General features: G+C 73.1%; 2 protein-coding genes across 2 annotated transcripts; one reads left to right on the top strand and one right to left on the bottom strand.

Annotated features, from left to right (window-relative positions):
- Positions 1 to 2,304: 2,304 nt before the first annotated feature.
- Positions 2,305 to 8,896, bottom strand: EMILIN1 (elastin microfibril interfacer 1). The gene is made up of 8 exons (XM_050978410.1): positions 8,633 to 8,896; positions 6,644 to 6,769; positions 5,889 to 6,097; positions 4,172 to 5,803; positions 3,586 to 3,693; positions 3,456 to 3,473; positions 2,934 to 3,068; positions 2,305 to 2,679 (listed from the first exon to the last, which is right to left on the bottom strand). Exons 1-8 carry the CDS (start codon positions 8,782 to 8,784, stop codon positions 2,348 to 2,350), a joined length of 2,712 nt encoding a protein of 903 aa, XP_050834367.1. The 5' UTR covers positions 8,785 to 8,896; the 3' UTR covers positions 2,305 to 2,347.
- Positions 8,897 to 10,742: 1,846 nt separating this feature from the next.
- OST4 (oligosaccharyltransferase complex subunit 4, non-catalytic) lies at positions 10,743 to 11,423 on the top strand. Its single transcript, XM_050978411.1, has 2 exons — positions 10,743 to 10,910; positions 11,154 to 11,423. Exon 2 carries the CDS (start codon positions 11,155 to 11,157, stop codon positions 11,266 to 11,268), a length of 114 nt encoding a protein of 37 aa, XP_050834368.1. The 5' UTR covers positions 10,743 to 10,910; position 11,154; the 3' UTR covers positions 11,269 to 11,423.
- Positions 11,424 to 11,436: the final 13 nt, after the last annotated feature.

Raw genomic sequence — 11,436 nt, 5'->3', positions numbered from 1 at the left:
CACAGCTGCCCAGGCAGGGTGGACTCCCCATCCCAGGAGGGTTTAAAGCCCTGTGGCTGTGGCACTTGGGGACAGGGCTCAGTGTGGCCTGGGCTGTGCTGGGGGTGGCCAGGAATATCCGATGGAATAATGGCTTTTCCATGACTCTAGGAGCTGTAGGAAGACTCCCACACCCATTTTCCTTAGGAAACTCTTTCTTCTCACGGTTAGGAGGACGATGATCCCTCCAGGACTGGTAAATCTCAGAAAGGAACCAGCAGGAATCTCTGCTTCCCTCTGCACCCCACGGGCAGAGAGGGGCCAGGGCCGTCAGGGCCCGGGTTGAGCCCGGGGTGGGACAGAGACCCTTCCAAGGGGACACGGGGCAGGGACAATACAGACAGTCCGAGCCCTTCCCAGGTTTCAATTCCCTCCTCTCCAGGAATTCCTGGCACGGCTCTGGATCTCCCCCTTCTGCTGACAGGGGGAATGCCATCCCAGAGAAACAATTCTGGGACAGAGGAAGGTTCTGCTCAGGCCGGGATTTGCTGCCCCAGAGCAGGGCAGAATGGGAGCCCACTGTGAGCAGGGATCCCACTGACCCTGAAGTTCAGCTGATAAAAGTGAGTCCAGAGGAGTCCTCGGAGCTGCTCCCAGGGCTGGAGCTCCTCTGCCATGGAGCCAGGTTGGGAGAGCTGGGAATATTCGGGCTGGAGAAGGGTCCAGGGAGAGCTCAGAGCCCCTGGCAGGGCCTGGAGGGGCTCCAGGAGAGCTGCAGAGGGACTGGGGACAAGGGACAGAGGGACAGGAGCCAGGGAATGGCTCCCAGTGCCAGAGGGCAGGGCTGGGTGGGATCTTGGGAATGAGGAATTGTTCCCTGGCAGGGTGGGCAGGCCCTGGCACAGGGTGCCCTCCCTGGATCCCTGGCAGTGCCCAGGGCTGGGATGGACACTGGGACACCCTGGGACAGTGGCAGTGTCCCTGCCCACAGGATGGGTGGCACTGGCTGGTCCTGAAGGTCTCTTTTCACTGAAACCATCCTGGCTTCAGTGACATTTCTCACACATTTTTACACCTCACCAGCAGTGGAGCTGCACTAACAGGACCAGCACTGACCCTATCCCACACCAACCCCCAGTGAGCTGTTTGAGAGCCCAGACACAGACAGACAGACAGACAGACAGACAGACAGACAGATAAAGCCACTGTGCTCACCTGATAATGGCACTGAAGGTGCCAAGAGCACCTGGGGACAAAAGGCTCAGTCCCAGCCTCACCATCAATGAGCTCCCATAGCAGTGGGGGCACAGACTGGGGCTGGACCCCCACCCCCTGCCCGGCCCCAAATCCTGATCTTCCTGCCCCAAAACCACCTCAATCTCCAGGGGGTGCCAGTGCCCCAGACCCAGCCAGGAGTCTGTTCCACCACCGACACCCCGGGACCTCCCATCACTCCATCCCACCCCTCCCAGGGCACAGAGCTGGGCACAGGGGGCACAGAGCTGGGCACAGGGGGCACAGAGCTGGCCACAGGGCTGGGCACAGCCCCCCTGACCCTGGCAGCCCCTGCCAGCCCAGCAAACCGCCCTGAAGGGGAGGAAGGGGTTACCCACAGCTGACCCGACAGCAGGGGGTGAAAGCCCCTCCTGGGCTGCATTCAGTGCCACCACGGGGCCCCCCCGGGCAGGTACCTGCCTGTCGCCCCCAGCACACCCCTCACCTGGGGGCACGGGGGGCCTGGAGGCGCCCCAGCGCCTTCCACCCCACTCACCACACCCAAAACAGCCGGGAACCCCCTCCAGCCCTGCCCCAAACCCTCGCCCTGCCGTGCACAGGGCCGCGATGGAGCTCCGTGACACAGTGACACCGGGCAGCTCGGTGACACTGGGCAGCTCGGTGACACAGTGACACCTGGCAGCTCGGTGACCCCTGGCAGCTCGGTGACACGGTGACACGGTGACACCTGGCAGCTCGGTGACACGGGCAGCATGGTGACACTGGCAGCTCGGTGACACGGTGACCCCTGGCAGCTTGGTGACACGGGCAGCTCGGTGACCCTGGCAGCTCGGTGACACGGTGACACCTGGCAGCTCGGTGACACCGGGCAGCCAGCAGTCCCTCCCCACCCCATCCCCGCGGGCGAGGGACGGAACCGGAGCCGCGGGTACAAAACCCGGTGCCGCATCTTTATTGTGGGGGGCGGTGGGGCCGGGGGCGGCCGTGGGGGGCGTGGGGGGCGGGCGGTGCGGGGCCGGAGCGTGCGACGCTGGGACGGCGAGGGAGGGCGGGGGGTGCTGATAAATAACGGGGTGGGGGGGGGTCCCGGCGGGGCGTGGGGACCCCCCGGCCCGGCGGTGCCCCCGCGGCTCTAGGGCTCCTCGGAGTCGTAGAGCAGCGCGGCGCTGAAGACGGTGAGCGGCTCGTCGGGGGCGTGCGCCAGGCGCCCCGACACCAGGTCCACGCACAGCGTCTCGCCGGCCGCCAGCGGCAGCAGGAGGCTGAAGACGCCCAGGGCGCCGGGGCTGGGGCCCTGCGCGGCCACGGGCCCCTTCTCCAGCCCCTCGGGCTGGAAACCGGCCGAGTCCAGGCGGGCGATGCCGTGGCCGGAGCGGGACAGGACGGCCTCCAGCGCCTCGCCCCGGTGCCCCGTGAGCACCGCGCTCACCAGGTACCGCCCGGGCACCGGCACCGTGAACGTGCCTGCGACAGGGACAGAGCGTGAGGGACCTGCCGGGACCCCCGGCGCCCCCAGAGCCGCATCCCTGCGGCACCCCAAGGTCAGCGGGGCATCCCGGGGCAGGCACGGCACCGTCCGAGAGCCCCCGGCTGCCATCGCACGGCATCGTGCGCCCGTGACTCTGCAGCCCCCGCCCACCCCGCAGCCCCTGCTGCAACATCCCTCGCCCCACAAGCACCCCACAGCCCCCAGAGCACCCTCGTGGGCCCTCCCTCACCTGTCTCGGGGTCGTAGGCGCCGCCGTCGTTGAGCAGCACCTGGTCGAAGGGGACGGTGCCCGGCTCCGTGCGCTGGGTGCTCAGGGCAGCCGAGAAGGCGACGTGGGGCACCGAGCCCGGCTCCCCGACCGCGCCTGGGCACGGCGGCAGCGTGAGGCACCCCCGTGCCCCCTCCCTCACCCCCTCTGCACCCCAGCAGCCCCTGTCCCCCGAGCCCAGCAGCCACACCCCACCACCCCTCCACACCCACACCGGCAGTGTCCGTGCCCCCCTTGACCCCGTCTCTGCCATGTCCCCAGTGCCCCCTGCTCCCCAGTCACCCTGTGCCTCCCCATGCCAGCCCAGACTGCTCCCTGCTCCCCTAGCAAGCCCCCAGCCCGCAGCCCCCCCAGCTCCCTGCATGCCCCCCGCCCTCCGTGGCCCTCCCCACACCCCAAGCCCCCAGCCCGCAGCCCCCCCAGCTCCCTGCATGCCCCCTGCCCTCCGTGGCCCTCCCCACACCCCAAGCCCCCCAGCCCTACCTCTCTCTCCGGGCAGCCCTGCAGAAAGATGAGGAGGGGCTGCTGCAGGGCCAGCTTGGGGCAGGACCCCCGGGGACGGGGTCCAGCCACACCTGCGTGGTTGGGGGCGCATGGGGAGGCTGAGCCTTACCGGGGGGGCCCATGGGACCCTGCTCTCCATCCTTTCCAGGGGGCCCAGAGGGGCCAGGAGGGCCCATCTCACCCATGGGGCCTGCAGGTCCAGGGGGGCCAGGGGGGCCTGGAGGGAGGAGGGTGTTAGAGCCACCTTGGACCCACGGCCTGTGCCCCACGCATGATGTCCCCTTGTCCCCACACACTGTGGCCCCACAGCCAGGATCCTCTGTGGTTCTGTGCCCCACACCACAGCATCACCCAGCCAAGCCTCTGCCTCCCCACACCCACTGCAGCACTCCTGGTGACCCCATGCCCCCACATCCCCGAGTGCCCACATCCCTATGTCCCCCCCGTGTCCCCACATCCCCGTGTCCCCTTGTGTCCCCACATTCCCCTATCCCCACATCCCCATGCCCCCCGTGTCCCCACATCCCTGTGTCCCTACACCTCCACCACTGTCCCCCGCAGCTCCCACGGCTCCCCACATCCCCTGTCCCCCAGTCCCTCACCCCCCAGCTCCCCGTACCCCCACAGCCCCCTGCAGTGCCCCACGTCCCCCCCAGGTCCCCGCAGCCCCCGGTGTCCCCCCCGTGTCCCCGCACCGTGTCGCTCCAGCCGTGCCAGGCGCTGCAGCTCCCCGCGCAGGTGCCCCAGGCTGGCGTTGAGGGCGCCGAGCCGGGGCGGCAGCTCCAGCGCCTTGTCCAGCAGGGCGGCCTGGCCGCGGGCCGTGGCGTTCAGCTCCCGCACGGCGCCCCAGAGCCCCGCAACGTGCCGGCCCAGCCCCTCGCGGACGCCCCGCAGCCCCCCGGCCACCGCCTCCAGCTGCTCGCAGACCCCCTCCAGCTTGGCCACGCGTGGCTCCAGCCCCGCGGGGCAGCCCCCGGCCCGCGCCAGCTCCCGCGCCAGCGCCTCCAGCCGCTCCTCGCTCTCCGCCTGTCGCGCCGCCGACGCCGCCGCCGCCTGGTCCAGCTCGGCCACCACGCGGTCGGTGGCGGCGCTCAGCTGGCGCTGCCGGGCGTCCTGCTCGTCCAGCGCGTCCTGCAGCCCCTCCACCGTGGCGTTGAGCCCGCTCAGGGCCGCCAGCGCCGCCGCCAGCTCCCCGCGAAGCACCCGCAGCTCCGAGGGGGACGGGCCCCCGAAGATGCCGAAGCCCTCCAGCGGTGCCTCCTGCTCCTCGGGCTCCGAGGGGCCGGGCGGGAGCCGCTCCGGCTCTCGGGGGGGCGGCGAGGCGCAGGGCCGGGCGCAGGGCTCTCCGCTCAGGTCCTCCAGAGCCGCCTCCAGCCGCCCTGTCCGGTTGCGGAGCTGCTCCAGCTCCTCGGCCAGCGCCTCCCCCCGCGCCCCCAGCAGCCCTCCCAGGGTCCCGGCCAGCCCGTCCTCCCAGAGACCCTCGGTGTCCTCGGGCTGCCGGAGGTGGGGGCCGAGCGCCCCGTCCTGCCACGGGCACGGGTGGCCGCAGCGGGCCAGCAGCCCCTCCAGCTGGTCCAGGCGGGCGCCGCGCTGCGCCCCGCTCGCCTCCAGCCCCTCCACCGCCCGGCTGAGGTTGGCCAGGCGCCCCGGTAGCCCACCCGGCCGCCCCTCGGGCTCGGAGGGCCACGGGCCGGCGCGAGAAGCGTTCAGCCGCCCCTCCAGCTCTGCCAGCCGCCGCGCCAGCACCGGTCCCTGCCCCGGCCCCGCTGCCGGCACCGGCAGCCCCTGCAGCCGCCGCTCTAGCTCGGCCAGGCGACGGAGCACGTCCGGGGACGGAGGAGCCGCGGGGGCGGGGGCCAGGCGGCTGCTCAGGCTGCTGATGTGCCTCTGCACCGACTCCACCGCATCCTTGTTGCGCTGGTCCACCGACTCCACCAGCTTCTCCAACGCCCGCATCCGCTCCCGGTCCTCGGCCGCCTGCCGCCGCAGCCCCTCGGTGCCGGTGGTGCAGGCAGCGCACAGCTCCTGCAGCCGCTGCTCCAGCTCGTACAGCGCCGCCGTCCCCGGGCCCCCCGGAGCCCCCGGGCCGTCCCGGCCGCCCTCGGTGCGGTGCAGGCGGGTCTCCAGCTCCTCCAGGCGCCGCTGAAGGTGGCTCAGCGCCTCCCGCACTTCGGCGGGGGCGGCCGCGTCAGCCGGCTGCTGGCCCCCGGGCTGCCCCTCCACGGCCGCCCGCGGCGGCTCCTGCCCGGCCCGCAGCTCCTCCAGCTGCTCGCTCAGCCGCCGCACCTGCTCCTCCAGCCGTCGCACCTTCTCGGTGTCTCCGCCGCCTGCCATGCACCGCCGGGGTCAGGGGCAGGGTCACGGCCACACACTGCGTGTCCCCCTCCCCCGCGTCCCCCGCCCCAGCTCTACCTTCGCCCCCCAGGCCGCTGAGGGGGTTGCCGAAGCCAGAGAGCGTGGGGCGGCCGGGCCGGGGCGGGGGGCGGCCGGTGGGCTGGGGGGACGCTGGAGCAGGGCCCTCGCTGCAGTCCGGCCCGGAGTAGCCCTGGCAGCAGCGCCAGGCCAGCTCCGACACCGTGCGCTGGGACACCTTGTAGCGGGGCCGGAGGAAGCTGCGGTACCTGCAGGGCGAGGGACGGGGCTGGGGGACGGCAGGAGGGGCTGGGGGCTGCCCAGAGAGCCAGAGCCAGCACAGGCTGCGGCTTCACCCCGCAGCGCCGGAGTCTCGCTCAGCTCAGGGCTGCCCCCGCCCAGCCCTGCCACCCTGTCACCAGTCCCAACACCAGTGTCATCCCAGCGCGGTCCCAGAGAGCCGCGGGGTGCCCCAGGGCCTTGGCTACACGTGACGGAGGGGACAGTGGCCGGTCACCCTCCGGTCCCGAGAGCCGCGGGGTGCCCCAGGGCCTTGGCTACACGTGACGGAGGGGACAGTGGCCGGTCACCCTCCGGTCCTGAGAGCCGCGGGGTGCCCCCGGGCTCCGCCTGCACGTGACGGGGGGGACAGTGGCCGGTCACCGCTTGAGGTCACTGACTCTTGCGCAAAAGTAAACATGACCCCAGGGTGGGTAAACAGCAGTGGCGGCGGCGCGGCCGCGGCTCGCCCTGGCTCTGTGCTGGCCCCCCCAGAACGCCCCGAACCCCTCCAGAGCCCTCCCGGCCCCACTCACGCCAGGACTCGGGGGCACTGGAGCTGCCCCCAGGGGCAGGGCTGATAGTCCGGCTTGATGAAGCTCTCGACGCCATCCTCCACCACACAGCTCACGCTGCGTGTCACCACGTAGGCACACCAGTTCCTGCCGGAGGGAGCGGGTCAGGGCACACAGCCGGGGCGCGCTGGCACACGGCACAACCCCGGCACACACCGGGCGCCGTCCCGGTACGGACCGAGCATGGCACACGCCGGGTACCACCTGGGCACACACCACACGCTGTCCTGGCATCCAGGAGGCATCATCCCGGCACAGAGCAGCCACTGGCACTGCCCTAGCACGGACCTAGCATCATCCCGGCACACAGCGGGCGTTGCTCAGGCACGCACCGTGCACAGCATCCCGGCACACACCAGGCACTGTCCTGGCGTAGAGCAGGCACCAGGCACCACCCCGGCCGAGACACAGCAACACGCCGTGTCTGTCCCAGGCCTTCCGTGGCACACTGCAGCTCCCCAGGCCCACCCCGCATCCCCCAGCACACCGCGGTCCCTCTGGCCACACCCCGGATCCCCCGGCGCGCTCCCGTGCTCGTCCAACCAGCCCCACCGGTAGCACGGTCACGGCCCAGTGCGGGTTAATGGGCCGGATCCTGCCCCAGCACAGCCCCTCAGCCGTGCCTGGTGACCCTGCAGCCCCCAGCCGTGGCTGGCTCGGGAGCCCCGCAGGGATGGGCTCTGCCCCGAGCGGGGTGCCCACACCCCATCACACGGTGCCGTGCATCCTGCCTGGCCCAGGGAGGGCACCCTGCGTGCTGCCCCGTCAGTGACCCCGCGTTCCCTGCCCCTCTGTGCCGCAGCTGCGGCAGCCACGCACTGGTGCCAGCGCAGCGCCACAGGCTGCGGGGACCCCAGCCCCCCCGCGTGGGACTCCAGCCTGGCCCCGCTGCCGGGACCCCGTCCTTGCAGCCTTATATGGTCGGGACCCGAAGCCCGGGCCCCGCTCGGGCCCCCCAGCCCCACTGGGCAGCCCCCCGGGGAGCGGCCCCCGGCCCTGGGTCCCCGCCGCGGGGCCCCGGTGCGGCGGCCGGTTCCCGTCAGCCCGGCTGGTTCCCCTCAGGCCCCGGCTGGATTCCAGCTCCTCCCCGGGGGCCGCCGGGAATTCCTGCGCCGACCGACGGCCCCCCTCTTCTCCCCCCCATCCCAGCCCCGCACCCGCGAGGCCCTGGGACCCCCGGCCTGCCCTGGGGTCCCACCGCCCCGCACCGGGGCTGTCCCCATCGCAGGCGAGGGATGGGACCCGAGCTCCCCCGAAAGGGCAGATCTGGGGACACCCCCCGCGCTCCCCGAGCCGAGGGGATGGAGCGCTGCGTACCCCGACCCGTGCAGAGCCCCCCTGAGCCCCCAAAGCCGCACGTAAAGGCTCCACCGTGCCCGTGCCCCACGGCCGCGCCGGAGGTGCCCCTCCCCGGGGACCCCGCGCTGCGGCCAGGTCCCGCCATCCCGCCGGGGCCACCGTGGGGCCGGGCAGTCCCAGCCCTGCGGCCGCGCCGCTGCGGCGCTGATGTGTCCGCGGTGAATACGCTGTGACCCCAACCCAGCGTGGGGCCGCCCCCAGCCCTGCGCCCCCGCAACGCCCCGACCCCCGGCCCCACGCTGCCCGCGGTACGAGACGGGACGGGCACGGGCAGAGGGTGGCTCCGGGCCCCTCTCGGGCAGCGCTGACCCACGCGTGATGCCGAGCAAGAACCGGCCCGCAATCCTCGGCCCCGCTGCACCGGCGGCCCCGACCCTCCACGTGCGCCCACTGCCCGCCCGTCCCGGGCCCGGGGGTGACGCCCCCGCTTCGGGGACCCCCCGCCCGTCCCGCCGCCCCCCGGGCTGGACGTGGCACGTGCCGGTGCCTGCCCGGCGCCGGGCTTCCCGTGGCAGCGGGGTGGGGGCTGCAGCCCGTGTCCCTGCTGCAGCCCGGGTCGCCCCGGTGCGTCCCGGTGCTCGTGGCTCCTACCTGTGCCGGCTGGCGGCCCGGGCACCGCTGTGGGCCGCGGCCGGGCCGGGGGCGAGCGGGGCGGCCCCGCCGCTGTAGAGGCTGTACCGGGGGGGGAAGTTGGCGGCCAGGGCCTGCGCGGCCAGAAGGCACGGCCAGAGCCAGGGTGCCATGCTGGGCTGCGGCGGCTCCGCTCGGCTCGGTCAGCCCGGTCCGGCGCGGCTCAGGACCGCATGTGGCGTCCCGTCGCGGCTCCGCTGCTCTGGGCGGCTCGGCACGGCTCGGCTCGGCTCTGCCCTCCCCCCGGCCGCCCCTCGGCCAGCCCCTCGCCACCAGAGCCGCCCCGCCGCCGCTGCCCGCCGGCGGGGTCCCCGGGGCCCCCCGCTTCCTGCCCGCCGCGGCCCCCGCCCCAGCCGCGCCGGGCACCGCGGCCCCCGCCGGCCCCGCCGCCGCCACATCTGCTCCTCGTTAGGCCGGGCCGGGGCCGGGGCAGCCAGGGAGGCCGGGCAGGGGGCCAGGGCGCGGGCGGCCAGCGAGGCGGCCGCGGCTACCGCTGCGGCACCGGCCCGCCGTGGCCATCGGTGCCATCGGTGCCCCGCGGCCGCCGCTCCGCCGCTAGCACCGGCTGCGGCACCGGCTTCGCACGGTGCCCCGCGTCTCGCCGACCGCCGGTGGCCTCGCTGCTCACCCCGCACTGGGCACAGCGGCGACAGGTCCCTGCACCGGCACCGCATCCTGCCGTGCCACGTCCCCGCGTGCCCGCGCCAGGTGACACGTCCCGGTGCCAGCACCGAGCCCGGTGCTGCCCCGCGCCCCCGGCCCCACCCCGACGCCGTGCTGGGGACACTGGCGACACTGGGGACACTGGGACGCCAGCGGTCACACCGCGGCCACCCCGGGCCGCCGTGGCCCTGAGCCCACGGTGATGCCACGGCTTCCCCGGCCCTCGCGGTGACGTCACGGCCTCACGGTGACATCACGCCTTGGCGGCGGCCCCGCGGTGACGTCAGGGCGCGGGAACCCCCCGCCCGCGGGGAGTGAGGGTTAAGCACAAACAGCTGGCGGCAGCTGGAGAGGGAGGGACCTGCGGGAAGGGATGCGGGGGAGGGACACACCGGGGACGGGGACGCGGCCGAGGGGCCCGGGCTGGGCTTGGCCGGGGGCCAGCCGTGCCTGTTCCGGGGGGGGATGGTGGCACCGCCTCCGAGCTCTCGGGGGCCGTGGGGGCTGCGGGGGCCATGGGGATCTGTGGGGGCTGCGGGGATGTGTCTTGGCCGTGTCCCAGGGGAGCCCAGACCGCACTGAGCGTGGGGGGCACAGGGACGGGGCCGGGGTACGGGCAGGACCCCGGGGGTCTCGCTGCTGGGACCCCTCGACTGGGGACCATCACCACGTGCCAAGACCCCGCAGCCCACCGCAGTGCGTGCCACAAGTCACAGCACACCCCAGCTCCGTGTGGCTCGGCCTGCCACCAGTGTGGCCCAGTACAGCCCAGCACAGCCCCAGTACAGCCCAGAAGCTCCCAGTACAGCCCAGTAGCTCCCAGTACAGCCCAGTACAACCCAGTAGCTCCCAGTACAGCCTGATACCGCCCAGTAGAGCCCAGCACAGCCCCAGTACGGCCCAGCAGCTCCCAGTACAGCTCAGAACAGCCCAGTACAGCCCGGTACAGCCCAGGACACCCCAGTATGGCCTGGTACGGCCCAGCAGCTCCCAGTACAGCCTGGTACAGCCCAGTACGGCCCAGCAGCTCCCAGTACAACCCAGTACAGCCCAGCACAGCCCCAGTACGGCCCAGCAGCTCCCAGTACAGCCTAGTACAGCCAGATATGGCCCAGTACAGCCCAGTATGGCTCGGTACAGCCCAGTATGGCTCGGTACAGCCCAGAAGCTCCCAGTACAGCCCAGCACAGCCCGGTACGTCTGTGCAAAGCCCAGTGCCGCCCGTCCCGCTAAGGCCCCGCGGCCTCGCCCGCTGTCAGCAGCTGCAGTGAGCTGTCACTAGGCTCATTAGCGCTAATTAGCCGCGGCCGCCCCGGGACCTCTCGGCCCCGCCCCGCCCTCGCGCCGCGCCTTGTATGGAGACGGAGCCGGCGGCGGCCGCCAGGGGGCGGAGCGCGGCAGTGACGTCACCGCGGGGGGGGAAGCTAGGCGCCGTGACGTCACCGCAGCACGAGCCCGCCGCTTGGCCGGGGCCCGGCTGTCGTGACGTCACCGCCGGGGCCGGGCGGCTCCCGCCGTGCCTCGCGACCGGAAGTGGCGCGCGCAGGGAGACGTGTCGGAGCGGCGGGGCCGCAACGTGAGCGCGGGGCACCGGGCGGACCGGGCAGGAGGGGGAACCGGGGAGAGAGCGGGGCACCCGGGGGACCGGGCAGGAGGGGGAACCGGGGAGAGAGCGGGGCACCCGGGGGACCGGGCAGGAGGGGGAACCGGGGAGAGAGCGGGGCACCGGGGGAACCGGGCAGGAACGGGAACCGGTCCGTGCCGCTTCAGCGGGTCCCGCCGGCGGGATGCCAGCGTGTCCGTTGCCCCCGGCCCGCAGGATGATCACGGACGTGCAGCTCGCCATCTTCGCCAACATGCTGGGCGTCTCGCTCTTCCTGCTGGTCGTGCTCTACCACTACGTGGCCGTCAACAACCCCAAGAAGCAGGAGTGAGGAGCCCGGGAGCCCGCACCGCCATGGCCCCGCGCCGCCGCCGCTCCCGCCGCCCGTCCCGCCCTCCCTCCTTCCCTCCCGAGCCGCCCCGACAGGCGCGAGCCCGAGCTTCTTCCAAACCGGCTTTAACGGAAACACGATGATACACGACAAAACCGTGTGACGTTA

The sequence above is a fragment of the Serinus canaria genome, chromosome 10 (assembly GCF_022539315.1).
Source record: "Serinus canaria isolate serCan28SL12 chromosome 10, serCan2020, whole genome shotgun sequence".
NCBI lineage: Eukaryota > Metazoa > Chordata > Aves > Passeriformes > Fringillidae > Serinus > Serinus canaria.
Note: the sequence above shows the minus strand (reverse complement) of the source record. Positions and strands in the feature narration are given on the sequence as shown.

Bases quoted from the DNA above. Each gene is read 5' to 3' on its own strand.
- EMILIN1 (XM_050978410.1), bottom strand. From the start codon at position 8,784: ATGGCACCCTGGCTCTGGCCGTGCCTTCTGGCCGCGCAGGCCCTGGCC. The intron at 5,804-5,888 runs GTAGAGCTGGGG...GGTGCATGGCAG, and splicing joins CAGCGGCCTGGGGGGCGAAG to GCGGCGGAGACACCGAGAAG. The intron at 2,680-2,933 runs GTGAGGGAGGGC...TCCCTGTCGCAG, and splicing joins CGCCTACGACCCCGAGACAG to GCACGTTCACGGTGCCGGTG.
- OST4 (XM_050978411.1), top strand. From the start codon at position 11,155: ATGATCACGGACGTGCAGCTCGCCATCTTCGCCAACATGCTGGGCGTC.